The sequence below is a fragment of the Ruditapes philippinarum genome, unplaced genomic scaffold, assembly GCF_026571515.1.
Source record: "Ruditapes philippinarum isolate M1 unplaced genomic scaffold, ASM2657151v2 ctg3094_1_1_1_1, whole genome shotgun sequence".
In the NCBI taxonomy this organism is placed as follows: Eukaryota; Metazoa; Mollusca; class Bivalvia; order Venerida; family Veneridae; genus Ruditapes; species Ruditapes philippinarum.
In genome coordinates this window covers 95,738-123,102 of record NW_026858409.1, presented here as the reverse complement: position 1 = coordinate 123,102, position 27,365 = coordinate 95,738, and the positions used below count along the sequence as shown (strand labels likewise).

The 27,365-nt window shown below is 31.9% G+C and overlaps 1 protein-coding gene across 10 annotated transcripts in view; it reads left to right on the top strand.

Moving 5' to 3' along the window:
• Nucleotides 1–473: 473 nt before the first annotated feature.
• The window catches only part of LOC132753092 (leucine-rich repeat-containing protein 27-like), a 41,190-nt gene continuing 14,298 nt past the window's right edge, over nucleotides 474–27,365 (top strand). For 5 of the 10 annotated variants that reach the window (XM_060743509.1, XM_060743504.1, XM_060743510.1 and 2 more), the window contains exons 1-13: nucleotides 474–908; nucleotides 3,297–3,489; nucleotides 5,840–5,989; nucleotides 8,265–8,363; nucleotides 10,448–10,612; nucleotides 11,938–12,172; nucleotides 12,826–12,888; nucleotides 19,168–19,323; nucleotides 20,655–20,743; nucleotides 21,758–21,840; nucleotides 23,231–23,307; nucleotides 24,127–24,253; nucleotides 26,419–26,479. In XM_060743509.1, the coding sequence (XP_060599492.1) occupies nucleotides 630–908; nucleotides 3,297–3,489; nucleotides 5,840–5,989; nucleotides 8,265–8,363; nucleotides 10,448–10,612; nucleotides 11,938–12,172; nucleotides 12,826–12,888; nucleotides 19,168–19,323; nucleotides 20,655–20,743; nucleotides 21,758–21,840; nucleotides 23,231–23,307; nucleotides 24,127–24,253; nucleotides 26,419–26,479 (1,777 nt within the window). In that variant the 5' untranslated portion in view covers nucleotides 474–629. The remainder of the gene's footprint in view (nucleotides 909–3,296; nucleotides 3,490–5,839; nucleotides 5,990–8,264; nucleotides 8,364–10,447; nucleotides 10,613–11,937; nucleotides 12,173–12,825; nucleotides 12,889–19,167; nucleotides 19,324–20,654; nucleotides 20,744–21,757; nucleotides 21,841–23,230; nucleotides 23,308–24,126; nucleotides 24,254–26,418; nucleotides 26,480–27,365) is intronic. The other 5 variants (XM_060743503.1, XM_060743502.1, XM_060743511.1 and 2 more) reach the window with 4 other exon arrangements.

The following is a 27,365-nucleotide window of genomic DNA, read 5'->3' as shown; positions in this document are numbered from 1 at the left end:
CCAGGATAAAATGGTGAAAGATGTAAATAAAAGCACCAGTGACCTAAATCAGAGATAACTCGAGACATTTTCAGATATTCTAAAAAAATATTTTTTGACGCCGAGCATTGGTATGCGCCGAGCATTGGTCCAACCACTCTACTCTGTGTCACCCAAGACATGACTGTATGTAATAAGATAGATAACATTATTTCAGTTGAAATTGCATGCTTATTTAAGTTCAAGTCGTGCAATTTCATTCTTAACCAAAAAGACACAATACTGAAAACTATCTAAAAGCTCAAATTGCACCAATAAATGATACTACCTGCTTTTCAATTAAATTTTAATTACTCTGTGTCACCCAAGAGTGCTCTGACCCTGGCTGCTGAATATGACAGGTGCGCGTGACTTAATTTTCCCGCAACAGTTTGATTGGAGTAATTCTACCATGTGATCAATATCACCTGGGTGATTGGGTTGTTTATCGGCCATTTTGAAAGATGGCGACTTACATTCGCTAAAACGAAAAAAATTAGATTTTTTGTTTGTTTTAGTCTTGTTTTGATATAGAAAAATTGTCAACACAAAAATAATCTTTACCAACACAAATTGACCAATTATATATCCTTTTGCCTGAAGCCGCCAGCATGACAAACATGCAGGATGCAGATGAGTCGCTAGAAATTGCACGTTCTGAGAATGGAGATTCTACATCAAGCGAGCTTGAAAGACTTAATAATGTTTCACCCTGTCCTTCTGGTGCAGATTCACCAACGGAAAGGGGAATTGCAAAAACGAAGAAACAGGAAGAAACCATTCTACGGTTGATTGAAGAGGCTGCTGCACTCGGGACCAATACACTAGACCTCAGCAACAAGAAAATGAGACAAATTCCGTCAGAAATTTTGGAAATGCCACAGATAGAGGTAATTTTGTTAATAAATATATTGTGTACCATAAAACTCTCAGGTGTAGTCTGGGTTTTGTACCACAGACATTAAGTTTACTTATTGTGTCATTTAGACAATATTCTTTAATAAGAATATGATATTATCATTTTATGTATACTGTGCTCCTCTTAGCTGCTTAGTTCACGGTACTTAACACTTTAAAACAGTAAAGAACACAAACAATAAACTTACACTACAAAAACTGTCATAAACTGTATCATTTAGTCATTATTCTGCTATATGACACAAGGAAGCAACAATATATTCAATCAAAATAAGTTTTAATATGTCAGATGTAGACCGTGTGTCGGCCATTTTGAAAACAGTATGTTATCATTTAGCTCGCGGTAATGGTGTTTTATTTCAGTTTTTTCATGTTTCAGTTAAAATTTCTTTATGTTATTTTGCATAATTTTAAATATTAAAAGTATCTTTACATTGTAACTCAAAATTTTTTCCTTCAACAAACAAGAACATTTAGAAAATGATGATTGTTTCAGACGTATGCACAAATTTAATGGACTATTGTTGTTTTTTGCAGAAGTTTGTAAAATGTTGTTCAGTTTTACGTAAAAAATCTATAAATTTAAATTATTTTGCACAAAAACTTTGTTGTTCAGGTGTTTGAATAAAATATGTCAATTCTGACCAATTTTAACACTTGTCACATGAAAATATGCCATTACCGTGAGATAGTGATGACGCGGAATTAGTGATGTTGAGTATATCATTTCGTCCAGTTATTTATTTTAATTTTACTACAACATAGATCACAGTTTCATAAAGGATATACATCTAATATGGAATGAGGCAAAGCCTATTGAACGGGGAAGTCGGTTAAAAAAAGTTCATTTTTCCGTTTTTAACAGGTGTCATTCGTTATTTTATGCACCGCTTCTGTTTTCACTTGGATTATTCATCCAAAAAGTTGCGATTGTTCGTTATTGGAATACCCCGCCTATTATCATTGAGTTACATTGAAAATGGCGGCGCCCGACTTGAACTCACACTGACAATTTCATTGATAGGTATAGAAGTCTATATATTCTTCTGTTTTTTATTTGATTTTCTTTTCAATATACATGACATTGTGTAGTCTATAGTCATGCAAGCCAAAGCCCGGGCCAGCTTTGTGGTCCCGGCCTTTGACTTCCCCATATAAAACAGTTTAGCAAATTAAAATGTCATTTCATATAAGTAATAAATTAAATGAAATAAATTAAGGACTGAATCTGAGATAAAGCATTGGATAAAATTATTTAATTTTAAAATCACAGTTAAAATTATGACTAAACAAGTCAGAGACTTAATAACTTGCACAGAATATTGTTTAAAATTACTGACATGATATATAAAGTCTATCTAGTTTAACATAGATGTTAAGATATTTTTATAATACTGCGCGTTTGTAAAGTCATTTTTCATTGGATAATCATGACGTTTATATAGATTTATGTACAAGGCTGTTGTCAATTCATGAAGAAATCTTACTTTCTTCTCTAAAATTGATGCTTGCTGTATTATAAATTCGTTATAAAGATTGTTGACAGGTTATATGGCTGTATATAAACAGCTGTTTGCAATATAACCCTCGCCTTACGGCTCGGGTTATATTTACAAATAGCCGTTTATATAGGGCCATATAACCTGTCAACGATCTTAATAACTAATAATATATGGGCAGACTAAAAGTACCAGCCTTTATATAGGTATAGTATACACTAAGAAATTAATAATAAAATTTCAATACAATCATGTTTTGTTAAGAGTGACTGGTCTATGGTTGCAAGGATATCGCCATTAAGCTGGTGTGCTTATTTCCAATGGGGTCCTATTAACCAAATAGATGGAAACAAGATGAAACCAGGATACAAATACAACAACAAAATGATACAGGGAAGGGGGGTATGTCACTGTTCAGAACTGTTCACTATTAGCGGAGAAAATGTGCCTCAGAATACCAGTCCATGGCTCCTATAACTGAGGTATTCCCCACTTCATTGAAATGCAAAAAATTCAACTCAGGATTTATATACAGCAATGAAAACTGAGCTAAATGTGGTTACGGTCCTCCAATTGGGCACAAATGTCACAGGGTGAGAAAGAATTTCCAGCCTAACTGGGACTCAAACCTGGGACCCTCGAAATACCATTTGGCGGTTTTACCAACTGAGCTGCCTAGCCACTTACACAGCTTCTCCCCTAACATTTTGACATTTTTATTTTTTAACAGTATAACTTCTCCCCTAATATTTTGACATTTTTTTATTTTTTAACAGTATTTTTCATATAAATGTATGGTTTTTTTTTACCTGTTTTGTATGCAATAAACACATATAACTATATGTTACATTAAATTTTCAGTACCTATACATGGAAGGCAATGAACTGAGCACAATACCTGATGAATTGTTTGATAAACTACCAAATTTAAAGTGGTTGGATCTGAGAAGGAACTACATTGTTAGGCTTCCAAGTGTATACACTGGTCGACATCAAAATCTTAGAAATCTTTTATTAGAAGGGAACAATCTTCGTACATTACCTTTAGAATTAGGTTTGTACATATATTTTAGCCTCTTTTTTAATATAAAAAGTTTTTGGTAGGCAAAAGCAATTTTTGAAGAAAATAATTCTCTGTAGCATTGACTTCAATATAATAATAAAATTTGTTATTATATTAGTGGCTAATAGACAGAGTGGTTTATTTTTATGAGAGTTAAACTTAAATTTGTTATAAAGGCCCCCACAATTACACGTTTAAACTGATTCATTTCGATTTTCATTCATAAACGTTTACAATATTGTTTACCGTTTAATCGAAATGACCATATTGTCTTACAAAATTTCTTAATCATTGCCTGTAATCATGGATTTTATCAATTCTAGTGGTTTATTCCAAAGTAAACAAACGGAAAATGGGTGTTTACAACCCTCAACACAGCATTACCGTGCAAAATTACTCGTGACATAATACATTTTTGGTAAAAATTGGGGTTACAATGCAAAAAATGTGTGCTGACTCAATCGTGATGAGCCTTGCACATTCTTTATTTGTACATGTATTAAAAATAGAAAGAAAGACATCATTTGGCGACTCAAATACATGGTGTGTATAGTACATAGAGGTACCACCGTTTAAACGGTATCGTTTCGGTTCTTAGCAGTCGTGTAAACGTTTACAAAAAATTGTAAACGTGGGAGCCTTATTTGTTATAATATTAGTGACTAAATGACAAAATGATTTATCTTTATAAGATTAAAATTTGTTATAATTTTAGTGACTTATAGAAAGAATGATTTTGCTTACATTACTTAGGTTTTAATAAATAACAGTCTGTCAGTATTCATTGTTCAGCGTTATTTATATCATTTATAACATGGCAATTTACATTTATAATGAATTATATTTTTTGAGTCGTGAAAATCATGACATTTCAGTCTTTATGTTATATTTTACAAATTTACTTTCAAAAATTCAGTTATACAATATATATGCTCAAAATGATATGAGCCGTGTCATGACAAAACCAACATAATAGGTTTGCGACCAGCATGGATCCAGACCAGCCTGCGCATCCGCACAGTCTGATCAGGATCCATGCTGTTCGCTATCAGTTTCTCTACTTGTAATAGAGTTGATAAGCGAACAGCATGGATCCTGATCAGACTGCGCGGATGCGCAGGCTGGTCTGGATCCATGCTGGTCGCAAACCCATTATGTTGGTTTTGTCGTGACGCGGCTCATATTTTATCATTTGTAAATACACAATTATGTTAGTCATAAACTGCATGCAAAAATAACAAAGCCATCCTTTTGTTATAAAAGAGTTAAAGAAAGTCATCTGTCACAAATTTAGTTTTGAAGAAAGATAAATAATCATGAAAGAAATTGTGTTATTGTGGAAGGAAAATCAATAAAATTCATTGATTGATATTTAACAGTTTATCTTAGATCGACCCTTTGAATTATGAATTGCCTCAGCTACCAGTATAAAGTCAGTGTAGCAGTGTTGTTGGATATTCAGATTTAATGTTTTATTCTGAAATTCCTTAAACTGTTTTAAGTTGGTGATTGAATCTACTCATGTGACCAGAGCAGACCAAGATCAGCCTGTACATCCACACCATCTGATCATGGTCTGCACTGTTCCCTATTTCCTCAGTACATGTTATGAAAATTTCCCTATAAACACTGAATGGTTTTGTCCAGAATAAAAGATGGACAAGTCCATTTAAGATATTTTGTGTGAAAAGGGTTATGCTAATAATTTATGAATTGTTCCATACAGAAACTAGGACAAGATTTTTAACAGTGTAATGGTGTACATAATTATATTGTCATTGAATTGGCAAATAATTTCTTTTATTATATATGTATAAATAAAATGCTTATTTTAATTTTCAGTAATTTCACTGTAAAAACATACTTATAAATAAAATGCTTATTTTGATTTTCAGTAATTTCACTGTAAAAATTTATTTTTCACTGCAGTGAAATATATATTCTGTATTTTCACAGATGTCTTGCCGGAATACTTTCTTCTAAATTCAGCCAATAGGCAAACTTTTTTGGGAAGTATTTCAAAGTGTAATGTCAAAAAAGAGAAACAAACAGAAAATTTAAGTTTTTTCTATAAATACAGGATCTTGTGGTATGAAAATTATCATATTTCATACCACTCAATGAAAAAAAAAATCCTGTATTTATAGAAAAATTTGAATACTCTCAATTTTATTTTATATTCAAACCACATGTATGAACTTTTTAAAGTATTTTCTCCAATAACAAAATGAGTAGCTTTGAACCAATGGGTGGATATTTTACCCCACTTATTAAACACATGCACTTTTCAATAAATCTACCATTTGCTGTTTTTCAGTGTCATATTTATCTAATATTTCAGGTTTGATTAAAACTCTGCATGGTCTCAACATATCTAATAATCCACTTGACTTTCCTCCACAAAGCATTATTGAAAAGGGAACTAATGAAATCTTGAAATTCTTGCGAGAAATGATTGAAGCCAAATCTTCGGGGAAACTGCTGAATGGAAGTGAGTATGCAATTAAACAAGTGGACCTGTGTTGACAATTGGCAATTTCCTTTCATTTATGCGTTCACTCTTTATTTTGCTCAATATTTGTACGCTGTTTCGGACAGGCGACATAATGTATTACTGTAAACAATTCTAAAATTGATGTCAATGTTGACAGAGAACGGCTTAATATATATTAGAAATTATGTGGAAATTTCCGGTTGTCAATGCAAGTCAATAAAGTAGAATAAAAGAATCGTAGGGGAGAAGTAAATATTGTTTCTTGTACCATATGTTTTAGTTGTTTTATTAGTGAAGCTCATGGAAAAGAATAATAAACTTGAAGATATTTCTTGTGTCAGATTAACCAATACATTGTGTATATAAAAAACAATATATAAAGTGTAAATTTGTATTATCATTATATAGTCAGTATAGTCTCTTTAATAACATCAAAGGAATTCTGTTTTGCTCTTTCAGGTTTCAATTGAACAATATATAAAACTTGGCTTGTGTATACACAATGTATATGCATAAATACTTGACTTTTGAAGCAATATACACATGTAACCAAGAAATAAATTACTCTTATTTTGTTTCTGTTTATTTCAAATCTTGGGAAATGTTATATTTTGTTGATTTGTCTTGTGGTAGATATTTGTGTTATTAACTACATACGTGTTATTGTCACTTGCTGTGAATTCATCATTTACATAATTTGTGTTGCATGTTCATTGATACATTTTGAAAATAAGATTTGTGTTGTATCCACATTAAGTAATTGTAGATATATGTTGCACCCACATTAAATATAAAGATATGTGTTCTCTTAAATCTTGATACATATGTAATATTATGTTATAGTATCTTTCTGAAGCTTTGTATTTTGCTGAGAACAGCGTTGGAAAATTGATATCTTATAAATCTTATAAGACCAAGGCAAGGTATCAATTTTCTCACTCTGGGAGAAGCAAAACTATGGTCTCAAAAATCTACTACAACATAATTATCCTTTTATTATATACCTAAAAAATTTATAACAAAGAGAGTTTCAACTTAATGAACTTTGATTAGTTTTTTAGAGACATAGAGGATATTTGTTCAGTTCAGTGTAAGATCGGAATATATTTCACCGAGTGAGCACCAAAAGGTATATTTCACGAGTGGCGCAGCCACGAGTGAAATATGGACTTTTGGTGTTCACAAGGTGAAATATATTTCGATCTTACACTAAACTAAAAAAATTTTCTTTTTATTATATGCAAAGAAACGTTTTAAAAAGACATTAAACCAAAAACTGAATGAAAAGCGCGCCAAATAATAATACAACGTGACGTCATTTACGACGTCACGTCATTAAGTTGGTACCCAGTACTCAAACTCCTCACAGTGATTACCTCCCTTGGCAGAATTGTAATCACTGCCTTCACAGATGTCACATGATGATGAAAGTCACATGACGTAACGTCGAAATTCAAATGTAAATATCGACCGTTACATAGAAAATCTAACGTCATTTTTCTCTTTCTGTTTTATTTTTAACTTTTTGTACCTACGTCCGTTATATTTTATCAAAAAATTATCAAAAATATACAAAATAATGAAAAATAAATTAAAAAGCTAAAAACTATAAATATCAAAATATTGATACTTCAATGTTTGTGATGGCAGAGATCTCCGTACTGATAACGGGAGGTCACTGCGTAGGAGATTGACCCAGTACTGTGAACGCTGGTATTTCACTCAAACAACGTAAGGGGCTTAAATTCAAAACAGTGAAATTATCAAAGTGGTAATTTCACTGTTTCAAACAGTGAAATTACCAGTTTTATTTCACCGATATATTTCTATAAACCACCGAAAAGCATGTAATAAAAAAATATAATGACAAAGAATCAAAGTTCATGAATGAATCATTAAAACGTAATTTTAACAAAGGTACATAATTTTAATGTACCTTAGTAGGATTGGTTCCCATTTCCAATGCACAAGGAAGATGGGAACCAATGATGAAAAATAGTCTGGCAATATGTTATCATATTTGTCTCCTTACATAATGCAGATTTTTTTTATCCGTTTAATCACATGAGTACTTGGTGATTTTCAAGTATTTAAGTGATAAAATTTATAGGTATAATATTAAGATTATAATAATTTAAAAGATATATGTGTTGATTTCATGATTTTTTTAAACATTATTATTTGCACATGCTTTGCATAAGATCTTGATACCTTATGTATAGATACTATATTAATTTATGGTATACATTATTCCTAAATAATATTATCATAGAGAGATCACGTAGACGATTGGTACGGCAATACAGTGACCCAACAGGTGAACCGTCGCCACTTCCAGCATTACGTCTTCAAAATCAGCACAGCAAATCCGGTATAAAGCAAGCACTATACTATTAAGATTTTTACATCATATCTGTAGACATATTCTAAGCCTTCTGATATGACCAGTATTGTCTGCATATTCACATGTGAATTTATTATCAGTTTATTTGTGAAATGTTTACAAGTTTTGATCCGTGCCTTGCCGGAACTGAAAATAATTAGCTTCCACCACCAGTATGAAGCCTGACCAGTCTGTACATTAGTCTAACCAGGCTCTTTACTGTCAGCTGATTAATCCTGATATCCCTAATATTGATAATGGACAGTTCTGAAAATGAAAGTTGGACAAGTCTATTTTAGAAATTGAGCAAGTTAAAGGTTAAATTTTAACATTTCGCATTTAACCTATTTCTGGTCTCAGACTATTCTGCCCATCCACGCTGCCATTCTTATATTCTATGTTTTCATATCCCAGTTATCACATTTAATCCAGTTAACAAAGCCTGTTCAGTAACAGTAAACAGATTTCTGTACCGGTATCTCTAAAATAAATTTTGCTACATGTATATTACCTCGACTTGTACCAATTTGTAACTTTAATTTTGCTAAATGTTTTTTTGTTTGTTTTTTTTGTGCATTAAGTAAAATATTACATGGATGTAGTGGTAGTTGAATGTGCATTAAATCAAGTAATAAAGGTATAATGCACATTATTGCATGGTCCTTGGAGACTGTTTAAATCAAGCTGAAGAGCTTTTATCACATCATGTGCAGACAATACTTTTTACTTTATTTATTATGTAAACCTGTTTGCTGTGTATCTTAGATGGATGAAGTGTCATTCTTTCTTTATTTATACAGATTTTATTGTATTACTATTTTATTGTATTACTATCAGCTTGTTTCTTTTGGGTGTAGTTTTTTAGCTTGTCTGTTTGAGCTATTATGATCGCTGCATTGTTGCTGTCATCATTGAAGTCATGCAAAAATACTTTAATGTAGCCAATGGTTCAAACATTTTTAAAGCTAAAAACATGAAACTTGCTTATTTAGACAAGGGGCATACTTTTGAATGCCATATTTCTAAAGTTATGCCCCTTTTTAACTTTCCTAAATTGGGTTAATTATAGTTGTTGCCCTTAACAGATGAGCGTTAGCTCCTGTTATATTTTTAGATGTGATAGATATAGTGGGTTGTTTTTTATTCTAAATATATAAGAAATATTTTGAATTACATGTAGTTGGTGGTTTTACTTTCATTATGATTTAATCATGATTATTACAACCTGTTTATTTTAATATGAAAGTTAAAGTGACATTATGCTCATTTTTTTGCTGCCAAATTGAGCTAAGTTAGCTTTATATTTAAAGAACTTTAAATGACTATTATAATGGTTATTGACCTAAGGTATGATAAATTGGTAATGAAAAATGTTCATGATAAAATATAACAACTGCCTGAAATATCGTAAGACTGCCACTTTCTTTTTCTTTTAATTGAATACCATAGGATATTTAAAGTCAAATGGGTTATTGATTTACACATGAACTAAACTGTAAAATTAAAAACAATTATGGCAAAATCTTATTTTATTTAGACTTTCACCTGAGCATAATGTCACTTTAATAGGAGTAGATATCTTTCAATTATGGTACACAGAATTAAAAAATAAAAAAAAATATTGGTGAAAAGTAAATAAACATCATACTTATGCATACGCCATTTTGATAGGTTTTTAAAGTATTGTACAATGAATTTGCCGTTTTTAATAATAATATATTAAGCTGCTTGAAAAATCATACAAAGACATTTGTTTTTCAAACCTTGATAACATTTTTTAGCAACAAGATATGTGATTTTTCTTTTCCATATTCGTTGCCTTTCCATTAGTAAAAACATGCCAAAATCAGAAATATATCATTAAATTGAAATTGAATTTACCTGCAAAATAATTTGTTTGACAATTATATTTTGTACAGCAGCTTTTTGCTATAACATTGTCTTGTCTTGTTCATAAGAATTGTTAAAATTGAAGATTTTGTTTATATGGAATGTTCTGTAAATGTTGTTAAGACTCCCGACTTTTACTAGTCAGTCACGTTGCATGTTTGTAACCCAAGATCATGTTTCAGCCGGCATGCCTCAGAGGTTAAAGACCGGTTTACGACGTTCCGCACATGCCAGTATACAGGCACATTCTGCCCGGCTTGCCTCACAACAGTTTCCAATAGAGGAGGAACCAGTCGAAGAAATGTCTGAAAATCTAGTCAATGATGAACAAAATGATGATGATCTAGGTACAATGTGTGACACAGCACTGTTCCTTTTTATGTGACATGCCACTATTCCTTATTGTGTGACATGCCACTTTTCCTCAATGTGTGACATGCCGCAGTGGCAGATTACTGGTGCTGTGTATAAAGAAATGGCTGGTGAAAGTGAAATTGCACTTCTCTGTGTGTTTTTTATGTACATGCCAAATTCCGAACTAACATTTCCGAAACTTGTGTCATGATTTATTCCCAGTGCACATCAGTTTATTATTGATGAAAAGGAGCTGTCAAAAAAGAAACGGGAAGAAAATGCATTATACCTTGATTGTTAATTTTTGTTCAGGCGCCAGAAAGTCGTAGAGAAAATTATCTCTCATATAAGATTTCATCCATCAAAATTTTTTAAAGCTATAACTGATGAACTTTTGACACTTGTTTAGGTTTAGGTATTAAATTTCCTCACTGATTTGTCAATGTTTATAGGGCAATTTTCAAGATTGGCAAAAAACAACAAAAAACACCAAAAACCAAAAAAAAAAATGGTTTTGTCAGGTTTTAACCCCTTGTTGGTAGTACATGTTATTTAAGTATTCTATTTTGGTACTGGTAATTTGGAGAGAGGAGTATATGAGAGAATTTATTTAGATTTTATAGATGCAAGCTAAGGGCACATTATATTTGCTGTGTTTTAGTATGTCACTGTTTTTCACATTGCTTGTTCTCTTCACAAAAAAATCACACACTCATATTTATATATAAATCACTGTGTGTCAATTTCTTAAGATTTTGATATATTGTTTGATAATATGCAAGCTTTGTTTTTCAGAATCATTTCGTTATGAGTGTGAGGTTTGGGGATTTAATGTACTAGAGAATATTTTCTGGATAACAGTTAAAAAGAAAAATCCTAATGAATTATGACAAGTGATTAATATTGTAATAATATTCCTTATTAGGATACAAAAGCAGGATGTGAACACTAATTGATATCTAGTCATTAGATACAGTTAAACCTGCATTAAAGACCACCTTTGAATAAAGGTCATCTTGTAAATAAAGGCCACTCCTCAACAACCCTTCATTCGTTAAATAGAACATTATAATAAACCTCCAAATAAAGGCCACTTGTCAATAAAGACCATGTTTGGTCTCTCCTTCAGGTGACCTTTGTTCACTGGTTTGATATTTAGAGGTTTTATTAGTGCTATTCTTTCAGTTAAATTTACAACAAATTCTGTGATGTGCTCTAGAGTCTTAAAGCAACGAGAGGTACTGAAACATTATAAATAGATCTGTTGTCATACTGCACATGACAATATTATTTTTAAATGCGTAAGTATTTATTTCAGACGGATCAAGTTCTAGTGATGATGATTGGGACGAGGATGGGGATCTCAAACAGTATGCATACAGACAGGCGCATGAACGAACCATGGTAGAAGAAGCAGCAAAACGTGCTACGTCCGGACAGATTGTTCCGTTAAATAAAACGGCACAGTTACATAGACCCGTCAGTTATACTTCTATCAAACAAACCAAAGATGAAAAAATTAAAAAAGCTGGTGCTATGGGGACGTTAGTCAAGTATGTATTTTGATAAAGTTCTTAAACTTATTTAAAATTTTACTTATTGAGCAACTGATCTGAATGCTTCACAAGACTTGATCACTGCTGTGTCAACGTCATCATTGTCCATGTGCAAAAACTGTAATGTAGCCCATTTTTCAAACATAGCAACATGAAACTTTGGAATACTTGCTTATCAAAACAAGGTGCAGTTTTTAGACAAGGGGCATAATTGTGAAAGCAATATTTTTTTGTAGTTATGCCTCTTTTTTAACTTAACTTTTTAGCAGGGGAGCGTTTAAGTAACGCATGTGGTGCTCTTGTTTTAGAAATGAATTTGAAAAGATAAAGGAAAACAAAGGAAACTTTAATGTTGGCATTATGTCATCACACTAGAATATATTTACCTATTTTGATAAAATTTCTATGATTTAAACTCTTTAAAATAATGAGAAGTAACATAATATAAAATATGTGTTAATGATAATTACATGTACTGATTCATTGTTACAAAAAAAAATCCATTTTGTTACTTTTATATTAAGAGCTTGAGATTACATGCAGCCATGTTGGTTATTGTTTAAGCTGCAATTTTTTCACATATTAATTATAAAGAAAATTCCTTAGTTGAATTTGTCATTTTCATTTATTATGTTTGACCACAATTACAGACAGAGGAAAAAATCTTCTTTGAATATGAGTAAATCATTAGAATCAGCAAACCAAAAACAAGGGTAAATTGTTGACTTGATTTGTTTGGATATAAACAGGATTGGTTTGGTTGTATTATATTACATGCATGCATAGTTGTCTTATTTCTTGATGTTCTTCCACTACAAACAACTTTTCTTCTTTCTTTATTACCCTGTTTTTCCAATCTGTTTGAATTTTTTTTCATGCTTTTATTTACCTATTGTGTTTGAATGGTTCCATGCAAGTTTGTCATAACTCAGTGACTTAAACAAAGTATGTATGATCTTGGTTTACAAGAATCATCAAACTTCCTTCTTTTTGATATCCTATATATTACAAGGCAAGGGGGCTGGGTATTGGAAGTCTTGAATTACTGCAGTACTGACATATCTTGATTTTCTTTTATGCAAAAATCAATGAACTTCTACCAAAATAATAAATGATGAGATGTAAAGTGTGCTAATTGTAAATTTCGAGTATGGTTTAATCTAATTGTGGTGAAAAACCTGTTCAATACTGTCATGTGTGATATTCACAATCAAACTTGAATGAATATGTTTTAACCAGCCTTATAAGTAGTAGAAATGGCATCGAAACACAGAGTATGAATCAGATTGCCAAGTGTCTTGTTGTTCTTTCTTTTTTGTATCATGGACAAAAATAAAAATATGTTCTCTGTCATCACAATATGAAACCCCCAGATAAATGTAACCAATGAACTAGCATCTGAAAATCACTTTTCTGTCATTATCTCTTTCCTTGTTGACAAAATAAGTAAACCCCAGAAGAAAACAGCATGCTCTTTTTTTATCCCTGACGTACAGTGCAACCCCTGAAGTGTGGGTAACTTATACCTGCAATCCAGATAACACTCTTTGAATGTATCGGTTAATGATTGAACTGACACATTTTCAAAACTACTATACAAGATTTGCATAAATACAAGCTGTAGATGCTTTTAGCTTTAAAAATGAGCCTCACTTTCATATAGATGCTATTTAATAATCAAGATAACAGCTAGCTTTATTCTTACTACTGATTAACTTCTAATTTGAAACCATGATGACAGAATGCCAGAAGAAAAAAACAAACAACAACAGAGTGGTGAATTATCTTGATCTGTCATTTTTTTTTTCACTTTTAGTTTGTCCTTTGAAATGTTAATTGGTTTAACTTTAACAATTATCTGAAGATTCCTTGGGGGGAAAAAGTTAACAGAATTTGTATTGAAATTTTGTGAAAAGATTTTTTAGCAGTTTATGTTCGAGAAAAATATGTTCCTATTATACCCAACTTCTGAGAACATATCTGGGATCTAACTTTTCTTAACCCTTAGCCAGTGCTGGTGGTAGTTGAAACTACCATGCTAAAGGTGCAAACTGAAGGGACCATTAAGATAGTTAGCTAGGTAAAGGTATAGCCAGTCTGAAGCTGTTTTGTGCCAGAAACATTGCCTAATACAGTGAACATCTTAAATTAGGTCTGGCCTCTTCAAATACCTTCATACCCTCATGGCAATTAACTTAATTGGTATAATAGTGTAAAATTACTTGACTTAATACATTCTGTCTCCATCTTAATTAACTTTTACCCTGGTAAAACTTTTTTCTTAATTTTTTAGCGTCAGTCATCAATGTCGCTCACTTCAAATCACTTGCCACTCAAAGCTACTGTAGTCGATTTCCACCCTGAGCTGGAACTTAAGTGACCTGTACTCACAGTAAAACACAACAAAAAAAAACACATTCATTTGCCACAATAAAATTATTAAGTTAGTCTTACTTAAACGTACATTATTCCTTAGAAATCCATTTTGTTTAATTCTTTTGAAATGTCAAACATGCGTTTAATAATGTCTTATTAATGGATTGAGAGCATGTTAGATGTTTAACAAAGTAGCTCTGAAGGTACAGTAATGTGTTGTAAAGGTAGCAAAATGTAAAAGTAGTATTTTGACTTCCATGAAAAATACTTATTTCACTATAATTATATCCATTGCCAACAGAGCTATCAAAGGAGCAAAAGACAGTTCATTTATATGGCAAATGATATTATGGTATTTTATTGAACTATCAAAGAAACCATTAAGTAAAAAACGTTTTTGAGAAAAAAATAAAATGATAACATGTCTTAGGCATGATAATGGGCCTTTAACCCTTATCCAGCTTGAACTGAAATTGTTCAGACTTTGGCAGCAATATAGAGCCAGACCAGGGACCCATGTTTTCAACAGTTGTATGTCCGTTTTTGTATCGCCTAGTACGGAGTAGTGGCGACATATAGGGATCACTTCTCCGTCGTCTGTCTGTCCGTCCGTCCGTCACAAAACTTGTCCGGACTACTCCTCATAAACTACTTGTGCAATTTCATCCAAACTTTACAGGAATGATCAGTACCAAGTCTAGTTATGCATATTGTCAGCATTTTCTGGTTCCATGATTTTTTTAGAGTTATGGCCATTTAATAATTTTTATTTTTAAAGTTTGTCCGGACTACTTCCCTTATACATGTACCACTAATGCAATTTCAATGAAATTTTACCTGATTGATCTGTAGCTCAAGTCCTTGCGCATATTGCACGGGTTTTCCGGTTGAATGATTTTTGGCCGAGTTATGGCCCTTTGATAAAAAGTTGTTTTTTTCTGTGTGTTGCCAGATAAACAAAAGCTTGTCCGGACTACTCCTCATAAACTACTGGTGCAATTTTATCCAAACTTTACAGGAATGATCAGTACCAAGTCTAGTTGTGCACTGTCCGTCTGTCACAAAACTTGTCCCAACATGAAATTGGCCATCATGAGGCGACACATGTGATCACTGATCGCTCTTGTTATTGTAGAATGTTTGTATGTCAATCGTACAATTTCAGCGATGTCTTATCAAACGTTGAAGATCTTCTTAATAGTATGATTTTTGTAGATGAAAATTGATTTCCAAAATCATACAATCATTGATAAGATCGACCCATGGCGTGCCGTCTGACCAGGACCTATACTGTTGACTAATCAACTTCAAATTTTTCATCCGGCTATCCTCAAAATTGATAATTGAGTTACTGAAATTGGACTAGACAACAGTTTCTGCATTTAAGAAATTCAGTTGATGTAAAGGGAATTAACGGAATGGAAGATAAGCTGTCCTGTTCTTAACTTGAAACTTTCCATTTCAATTTTCAAAATTATTCTGAACTGCCAACAATATAGAGCCTGGTTACAGACTTTATACTGGCAACGTAACTCATTATTGTCTCCAGTATTCTTGGTAAAATGAATTTATGGTGATATTAAACTTCTCTGTGATTTAAACCAGACCGCCTATCATTTGGATTTAAGTGACATTTCATATTTCTAGTAGATTCTAATTTGTACATTCAAATTTCTGTTTGATAAAAGTTTAAAAATTTTGTTTTTTAAAGGTTTGTTATACAGTGCTTTTTGTAACATTACTTTTAGTTTGACAGTTATGATATTGTGTTGGTGCAGGGTAAAGCAACCAATAAAAAAAAAAATCAATAAATAAAAAAAAACAATTTTAATTGTGACATCTATATTATTAGTTAATACTTATAAAGATTTTGGACAGATTATATGGATCTTTATAAATGGTTGTTTACATATATGACCTAAGGTGCTAGGCACTTATCAACCATTTTTATATTGTCATATAACTTGTCAGGGATCTTTATAGGGAATTTATAATACAGCAAAACACTTTTATTTCAAGAATAAAATTAGTTCATAAACTGATATCAGTAGTGTATATTATGTAATAGAAAGAGCACCGAAACACGAGGCTATCTGATTTGTACGAGGGGGCGTAGACCCCGAGTATTAATCAGATTGCCAAGTGTTTTGGTGTTCTTTCTCTTTTGTATCATAGTCAAACATAAAAACACGTTCCTTGTTGTCACAATATGAAACCCCAGAAAAAAGTAAGCAATGAACGAGCATCTGAATATCATATTTCTGTCGCGTTTCCTTTCTCTGCCGTCACAATAAGTAAACCCCAGAAAAAATGAACCAATGAATTGGCATGCTGAGGAGTGGGGGTAACTAATACCTCCAGTTAACGCACTGTGCATGTTTATGTATATGATTTAACTCTGACGCATTTTCAACAGAAAGGTCCCCAAACTATGATACATTTATATAAACTTCATAATTTACCAATCAAACGCAATGTTACAAATGTGCAGTATTATAAATCATTTTCAATATACATGGCAACAGATTTATAAATTGATCTTAATTTTTACCATAGAAACAGTTATTGCAGAATGATAAAATTGGTAATAAAATCTTATAACAATGTTATATGGCCATTTATAAATTTTTGTTTTCCAAAAGCTTACATCCATTTAAACTTGGTTATATAACCTGTCAACATTTTTATATACATGTACATGTATATCTGATGAAATTACCCTCTTAAAGAGGAATTCTAAATTCATTCTTTACTTTAGAGTCTGTTAGTATTTTGTTTTAAAGTAGTTCACAGAGTTGTGTCAAATATAAATAGTTATAGAAGAAAACAATATTTAGATATTTGGTAGATATATAAGTAAGTAGAAGCAAATATCATGTGAAGTGAATATAATTCTAGTATTATCTAGTAGTAGAAAAAGAACATCATAAGAACATTATTAAGTAAAACAATTCAGTTGTGAAAGAACCTTGACCTAAACTCACTCATCTGATAATAATGGCTAAACCTCTATGGCAGAGTGGTTTTGCTTATCACTTTAAGAAGATTTGTCATCCCTTGCAAGTTTTGTTTTTCAGAAGTATGCTTAACTGTGTTAATGAACCTACTTATTGTTGCCATGTTTGTTAATGCCTGAGGAAACTTCTGCCCACCAGGGACTTTGGAATCTTTCATATGAGGAAGTTATCCAGATATACGGATCATCGGTGGTTCTACTCAGTCAGTAGCTGTTAATCCTGCCTTAAATTATGCACCCGTGAGCACCAAAGGTCTTCCTCCACCAGTAAAAGCGCGAAGTCACCACATGACCTCTACTGTGTTGGTGCTACATATGTACTGTAAACAGACTTATATCTTTAATTGTTCATCTTCAAACCCCCAAAATCGATATTGGACAGTATCAAAAATACCAGCAAATTCAGAATTTCTCTCAAGATCTACAGGCCTCGATACTAACATGGGTCCGTTGGTCTAGGACATCCTGATTTTGGCAAGGACCACCTAATTTCTATATAGTTTTATGTTTGGTTGGTACTATCCCTAAAATTAGTTTTGGAAAAGTTTCAAAACTACAAGCTCAGCCTGGTCAAGTCCTTTTAAGAAACTCAGAATTTCTAACTAGTTTTATATTTGCTTGTTTTTTGGGTTGTTTTGTTTGTCAGAAATAAAGATAAAACACTGTAACTTACAGAATGTATTGAAAATTTTACACAGATACTGTTACACGATAATTTTCAGGAAATTTTATCAAAATATTTTGATATCCCCGTGAAGAGTTGTTTCAAGCTATAAAACAACACAATAAAACTTGGTTTAGATTGCTTTTCAGGGACGCTTGTCAAGAAAACGTTATCTTCTTCGTCTTTTTAATCTTCAAACAATAACAGCCTCTTCATCAACATGTCATTTAAGTTCATTTTTGAGTGTTTTAATCATTGAAAGGAAGGAAGTGAGATGAATTTATGTTCTTTGATTGATTACGTAGGAAAAGAATGATGGAAAGTTTTCTTTTTTGTTTCTTCGAGCGTGATAGATCACATTGCGTACTGCCTAAAATTTGGCCTCCAATTTTGCTTTTAGTGTGATTGCATGAATGTTATCTAAGGGTAACACGACGTCTTTGCACATGTGAATTGCATGCCATCTGACACACAGGGAAATGTTACTGTTTATTTGAAATTGAATTTTTATCGAGAATTGAGTGGTTACGCAGGGAAACTGTCAATTTACTTGACTGACACTCATTGTTAGCAAAAGTTTGTTGAGAAGATGCTAAGATTGGAAACGGTTTTTCTCTTATGAGTATTTTTTTTCGAAGTCTTTGGAGAATATGTTAAATGAAAATCTTCTGTTCGATTTGCCTTTGAAGGTTATTTTTAAAAAAAATTTAATTCTTGCTTTTGTGCTTTATATAGCTAATTTAAATAGAAAAAAAAACCCAGTTGATTTGCAGAAATGAAATGTCAAACTACCAGTATTGAATTCTTTAAGTAGAACAATTTTGTGCTTAATTTGCTTTGTCACGGCGCAAGCAGTTTACATTTGAGTCCTTTTATTAAAGCAACATGTAAAATTCTTAGAGCAGAGGTTTGACTAGTTATATAATTATATTTCAGGCCCCAGTCTGCCACAAGTGTTCTAGATTGGAAGGTGAACCCGTATCCCGAGCCACCGCCCCCAGATTATGTTCAACTGAGATCAAAAGAAGAAAGGCTTCAAGCAAAAGAAAAGGAGTTTAAAGAAAAAACAGATGCCATATTGCAACGCAGGAAGTATGATCTTTAAAAAAAGAAAATTTGTTCTTATGCTTAAGATTTTTGTTCTGTTAACTAATAACTTACTGGAACAAAAAGTGATATACCTTTGCTACCAGTAAAGAGCCAGGCCAGTCTTCACTAATGTGCAGTCTGACCTGAGGCTCTATATAACTTGAAATTGAGTGAGAGTAAAAAGAGTGTTGGAGCACCACACTTAATACCATATTCCGCTATTTACTGGACAAGACACTTGAATTATTAAATGCTAAAATCTCTCCTTTTCAGTTAACGAAATGCATTTAAAAAAATCCATCTAATTCATCTCTTCACAAAAATGTGTATACGATAATGAATATGAAAAATGTAATAGTCGGTGAAAAAATTTATGCAAGCATCTAGAGGTACTGCTCCAGCACTGTAGTGAGTTCAATCCCTTCAAATTTTCATCTTGATTGCCCCAAAATTGTTAATAATGACAGCCGGACAAGGGCAGTTATGTTAATGTAAAGGATAAGTATTGAACTGGTTTGGTATAGGGCAGTTTCCTCTTGTTTATCATGTAGATTAATAAAGTATATATATAAAACATATTCAACTGTTAAAATATATTCATCACTGGAATATTTTCCAAAAATGCATAGCGAAAAAATAATTATTTTATGAAAGATGCAATAATAAAAAAATAAGAATTTGTCCCCAAATAAAACACACACCCAAAGGGAGGTAAATACTTTTAGACCAGGATTATCCAATGGAATAATTGGTTATTAGATTGATGAATGTCAGGGAGTAGGTTGAAGGGCTTTAATCTGTGTTAAACTACTCCTACATTTCAACCAAGCTTTCACAGAATGGTTGTCATCAATTACATGCCCTACATAATAGTATGTGGTCACAGTTTTGTAATTTCATCATGTTTTAAGCAAAATTATAGACCATCATTCTTAATTTCATCTATTCAAAAAATGAGGAGAGCTATTGTACTTACTATGCCCTCTGCTTCACTGTGACTGTCACATTTTGGTTTTTGGGTGCAAGTTGGTACATGTTTCTCTTAACACGCTTAGTGACCAAGGGCCATAACTCTAATGTAGATTTTGACAGAAATATGGCTCTTTTTTGAACTTTTGAAAATTTACATGATCCTGTCTCTTGTGTAATTATCAAGCACTGATAATACATTTTAGTTGAGCATGCCGTCCTACTGACAGCTCTTGTTTTACATATGAAATATTTTGGAAAAACCTGATTTTTTTGTGATGATTTTCTGGGGTTTTTTTTGTTTTCTTTTTAATATTTGAATTACATATATACTGTTTTTATATTATAATATTTCTGATTTGCAGAGATGAAGATATGTTAAAGGACTGGAGAAATGAAACAAAGAGACTACAGCAAAAGAAATATTTTGAAAGCCTTAGAAAAGGAACTAAAGGTATAATCTTTCATTAAAATAAGTTCCATATTTAAGGCTTAGAAATATATGTCTTTTTTAAATGTAATTTTAAGTTTTACATCAATAACTATGATTGTAAGAGTATGTTTTTAAGGAACATAGTTGCCGCAGAATCTTTGGGTTTTTATTGGTGTTTAAGTTTTCTTTCTGTAAAGGACTCAATCTTTCTTTACCTTTGGAAATTATCTGTGTATGTGTAGCTTACAAATATATTATGAATGTGATCTAAATTTCATTTCTAAATCATCAAATAAAAAAAATTTATTACTTTTCTCCCAAAGAGGTGCAAAATATTTTTCATCTTTAACATAAACCAGTAGCCTTAAAAAATTGAAAATAAACATTCTAATCTTATATAAGAAAAATGTGTATCTCAATTTCAAATCAACTGAAGTTGATTATGTAAATTTAAATGTACAAATTTGATAATGAAAGAATCTATAAACACAGTTATACTGCTAACCAACATGACATTATATGATATAAAATTATGATTTGAGATTTTCTTGCATAGCAGACTGGCGTTTCCGTGAGGTTTACCCATGCTGGAAATTTCAGCTGGCACGGGGGTTGCCAGATGAGTCGTGTGCCAAACAAAAACTTCATTTTAGCGCACTTTATAAATGAACAGCATTAAAATGATGTTGTTTTAGAAGGGAAATAATTTATGTGCTTAGGATGACGTCATTTCGCCGTTGTTATTTAAGTTGTAAGTTCATATGCTATGTAAGAAAATAGTTATGGATGAAATGACTTTAGTTTCCATGAACATATATCATATTGATGAAAACCATTTTAAATATGAAAAAATATGGCAGAATATGCAAGAAAAAAATATCTGACATATCTTTGCGGTTCGGATCAAAATATCCGTCCCTGGAGAACCCGCCCTTTGGGATGGATTTTCTGGTCTGAACTGCAATAAATGACATATATTATTATTCAAAAGTTTTTATATCATTGATATTCAACAGAACTATCATTATGTTTCAGATTTTCTGGACCCAGTACAACAAGCTCCCTTCGATATAGATCAGGATTATATAAAATTGCCAACCAATGAAGAGAGAATAAAAGTATGTATATGTATAACTCCCACCTAACGGTAATCAGGCTATATTTGCCTTTGCCAACAGTCAGTTTATCTTGTTCATTTAAATAGTAGGACCTACCTTCTTACCCTGGCATCAGCAATTGTGTATATTTTGCCCCGGCATCAGCATTTGTGTATTTCCTGCCCCAGCATCAGCATTTGTGTATATTTCATACCCTGGCCTCAGCATTTGTATAACACTTGGTAAAGGATTTGCAAATTTATTTCTCATTGACTTCTGAAAGATTTCACTTGACATTTCGCTGATTGATTATAATGTCATTGAAATTGTAAATGTAGAACTATTGATGACTTCAAAGACCCATACCTGAAGTGTTGATTTTAGAGCTCAACTATTTGAAGAGTACTAGGGCTTTCCTACTCACCTGTAAGTGAGTGGTCAATGATGCAACACTTGGTTAAAGTTTAGATATAAACATGTATTTGGTATTACCTTAAACACACACAGTGAAGTATATAATAATGTGAGGCCTCTGTGGTACAGGTAATGACCACTAACGACTTGCCTGGCACAGGTGTGGGTCCAAATCCCACCAATGGCTTTGGATACCTTCACATATAAGGAAGCTATCTTAGCTAGTTTATGGACTGTGGATGGTTCTTAGCTCAGATGCCTGCTCACAAGTGCCTTAAAGAATGCAAGGAGCAACCAATTAAGCTAGAATTTCCTCCACCAATTAAGCTAGAAACGCTAGCTTATTGGTGTCATTATGACTTTTAACCAAATCAAAAAAAAAAGAAAGAAAAAAAAAAAAAAAAATACAATTATGTACTATGTGTTACTTTCAAAACAGTGAGATATGTAAATACATAAATGGTATTTTTGCAAAATTCAACTGTAAGTTATATAAATTTATGACACAATGTTATGTGATATGGTAAATTTATTACATGCTTTTCGATGGATTATAGAAATATATAAGTGATTTATAAACTGGTAATTTCACTGTTTAAAACAGTGAAATTATCAATTTGATAATTTCACTGTTTTGAATTTAAGCCCGTTACGTTGTCTCAGAGAAATACCAGCGTGCACAGTACTGGAAACCAGCTTAATGATGTGACGTCGTAAATGACGTCACGTTGTATTAGAATTTGTTGGCTTTTCATTTAGTACTAGGATAAAATGTCTTTTTAAACGTTTCTTAGCATGTAATAAAAAGAAAATTTGTTTAGTTTAGTGTAAGATCGGAATATATTTCACCTCGTGAACACCAAAAGTTCATATTTCACTCGTGGCTGCGCCACTCGTGAAATATACCTTTTGGTGCTCACTCGGTGAAATATATTCCGATCTTACACTGAACTTAACAAATATCCTCTATATATTACAATGTATATTATTATTACAGCATGATGTCAAAATGGCTCATGAAAAAATCAGAAGACAAGTGTCACCAGCATCAAGGCAGAGGATAGAAGAGGAAAAGTAAATATATTTATTTTTTTAAATCATTTAAAATTAAGTTTTTTGTAAGATTGAAACAAAATGATCTTCTTTTTGAAACAATATGTTGAAGTGGTCTTAAAAGATGGTATAATTGTGGGTATGATTATTTTCTAATTCAAGTCTATTCTAGTTAGATACATAGTAAAAATGGAAAGGATGTTTGGGTAGGATTGTCAGGGATGAGGCAAATTCATCTGAAACAATAATTACTGGGGTTGGGGTGTGGGAAGGGGATTGAAAGGGGAAATGGAAATTTCAGATTTATTTTTTAAACAAATATATAGAGTTTGACATGATATTATTTTTCAAACATGCAGAAGAAACAAATGATGTTTCAGATTTATGATCAAAGCTTTTTGGAAATTGTATTATGACTACAAAAACAGCTTTCATGAAATAAAAATGTTTACATTTTCGAGGTCCTTAAGGGCCTTTAAATGAAAGTGAATATTCCTAATACAAAAAGATAATGAAATTACATTTATTTCAAGATTGAATTTCCTCCTTTTAATAAATCACTTTTGTTTTGGTATATTTATGCTTTTTTTAAAATCTCCTCGTGCCTGATGAGTATTTGTATCTATGTTTTTTTTATGTTTATATTTCAATATTTTAGTGTAATAATTTATTACTCACTTTAGACAAAGTTTTGAAGAATTTGAAAAATGAAATCTCTGCAAAATATTATTATAAAGAATTTCCAAAGATGACCAAAATTTGCTAAAAAATTTTCTTTATTTACACCAAGGTATTTGTATGTTTAAAATATTATTCGATATTTTTGTGTGTATTAAACAGAGCACAAAGGATATTACAATTAGAAAAAAGAATTAAAGCACATACGTCACAGATGCACGAGAGACGGAAACAACCAAAGGGATCGCCTCAGGAAGAGATGGAGGCTGCGCGGAGGGAATTAGAAGTGGTACGTATAATTACAGTCACCCTCAACTTTGAGGGTAGGTTTTAAACCATCAGTTCATCTTGGTTGTCCAGGCTTCACCGGTCACCAGTCCGGTTTAGCCGGACGACGGATGTTTGCTGGTCAAGGTTCGGCCAATACCACCTCAGTTCAATGGAACGCAAGGAAATCCATTAGAAACTTCTGACAATTGTAGAATCTATGTAAATAAGTGGATAATAAATAAATTTTTTAAATGTTTGATTCATATTTAGCAAATTTTGTTTTTTGTCTAGTAGATTTTAGTAGTTATTTGATATATTAATTATTCTGGCCATTTTACCATGTTTGTACTATTGTTTAGAAGTGAAAAATCATCTAAGTTGACTATTTACATATCTCAGTAATGGTTAGAGGTTTCTTCTAGATTTTCTGGTGTTTTTGTTTACGTGTTGTGAAGCATTTAATGTGTTTTTTTTTTCCAAAATTCATTAAATTATGCACTTTTAACTTTTGCATATTGCATAGTTGTGCAAAGTTGGTTGTTTTTGTTACATGTGCATTTATACATGTATGTAATCATTTCTTGATGTTTCATAGATCAGTAAGCCATAATCTTGTTATTGTGTGAATTTTCAAATTGACATGTATATTAGTCTATACCTATATAATAATATATTCAAGAACCCCACCTTTACAGTAACCTTTTCCCTAAACCATTTTATTGTGTGTGAGACCCCTACATGTTTTATAATGAATTACTTATCTATGTACATGTATATAATATTTATATTATAAGCATGTCATTATTGATATTGTATGGCACAATTTATTGCTTTTTCTTTATAAACAAAATAATACTTATTAATAGTTGTTTCCCATGCTCTTGAAAGTCATTAAATATCTATTTATTTAGGGGGAAGAAAGGGGTGGGGGCATCTGTGGCCAAATGATTAAGAGTGTTGACTTAAAACAACATGCCCCTCACTTCAGGAAGTTTGAATCTGGTCAGGGACTTTGTGGATTCTTTCATGCGAGGAAGCTATCAACCTAGCTTTTGGAACATCTTTGTTCTATTCAGGTGTCCACTCTAGCTCGAAATAATGCATGGAGGGCAGACCTGAGGTCTTCCTCCGACAGTAAACCTGGAAAGTCGCCATATGACTTCTGCTATTTTGATGGGATGTAACCCCCCCAAAAAAAAAATAAAAATAAACAATGTATAGAAATAACATTTTACATGCAAATTGTTATGACTGAAAAACCAGTAAAATCACTGACAAATCTTATATGTGGTAATTTGGTCTCTTTGTTTACTAAGTAACAACAAAGTAATGTTGAATTGCCTGGGTGTATTTTAAATAACATGCCACATCATTGTATAGCTTATAGCTTTATAACTGATATTTGATGATTTCCAAGGGTGAAAGTGTTTTTGGTTTGCCTCTGTTTTACTTGGCAATGGTATGTTCCAGGTGTATAATCATCTCATTATTTTAGTTTAGTATGAAATCTGATTTTGCTTTAACAATATCTGAGACACCATTCATGTAATAGGCTTTTTATTTTTAATGATTCAGAACTGAAATTACTAAATGTTTATTCAATACCAGATGTGCAGAACTATTACTAAGTTAATATTTAAGGTTATTTTTTTATCCCACCAGTACTTAGCGTTACCTGGAAGGATAAAGAACTGCCCCAAGACAGTGATTTATGAGGGCATGTGTGTCCTATGGACACACTCGCACCTCCAGTGTTCTAGGAGTTCATTGTGTTAAATCATTTGATGTAATAACAGTAAAAAAAAAAGGCTCATTCTCTAATGGCGCCTTTAAAATGTCCATTATTGTGGTCGGTAAAACCTAAAACCTTTACTTAAAAGTACAAGTTATTTCATAAACAAGAGTTTTAGGCATTGCTGGATCAAAAAAACGTGTCTACAACATGTATAATATACAAGATGTAGAGATATTGGTGCAAAAAGGTCATAGTAACATGATCATTATACTAAGTAAATGCTGAATGAGATATTGGCATTTTGCTTTTTAAGCTCTCTATAAATAAAATAAATGCATGTATTTTTGCAATGAACGAACATTTTTGGTAAAATCAGATTTCATACAATGTTTCACGTATCATTTTATCATTTGTGTTTCACCATGTTCTTGATCATATTTGGGTGACAGGTTAAAATGCTGCAGAAAGATTTGTTACGACGTTACACGGAGCTCAAACAGTGGACCACAGGTGCGCATTTTGTTTACATATAATCTACTGTAGAGTAACATTTAGACTCTCTCGAAACTAACGACATGTTTTAATTCTATTACCAGAATGCTTTTATTGAAATATGACGTGAAAAGCTAGATTTTGAAACATACACACGTGTGTGATAAACAGATGTATTCTTTGTGTTCACATATATTTAGAATTCTAAACGTTTTCATCTATAGTTAATAATTTGATAGATTAAGTTCCCCTTGAAAGAAAAGTATACAGGAGTATATCAAAATCATTTTGCACATGTTAATATATAAATATTTAAGACTTTTTGACGTAAATATTGCATTGAATAAAAATATATATGCTTATAATAGGAAAAGAATGAATATTATTGGTTGGGAAAGGATGCGATACAATGAAACTTCAAAATGTAACATGATTTTAGACCAATGTTCCTTTCAACTTAATAAAGATACTTTGTAATTTAAAAAGGAAATTTATTGTTAATAATTATGCAAAAGGCAAAAGTTTTTTTTTATTTGACTATAACATAAATAGTAATTATTGAAAATAATTATTCTACCCACTTAGCTCCATAGGGAGAAGATGGGATCAGAAATCTAAGGGGTCACTGGTTCAATCCTTTGACATAACATAGTTTCTCCATGACATTTGATCTTGAATATTTAAAGTCTAATGGTCATTTGTCTCTTAAACAACTGATTAAGAAATCATGTTGGATTAGTAGTTGGTCACATGTGGAGAAGTTGGTAACTAATGTTTTGTTATTCAGAAAAGCTGGTTAGGTGTATTGATCGCCAAGATATGAGCCAAAAATATGTTAAAATAGGCAATTAAAACCTGACCAGAAATATGTTGTAATCAGCATTAAAACCTGACTGGAAATATG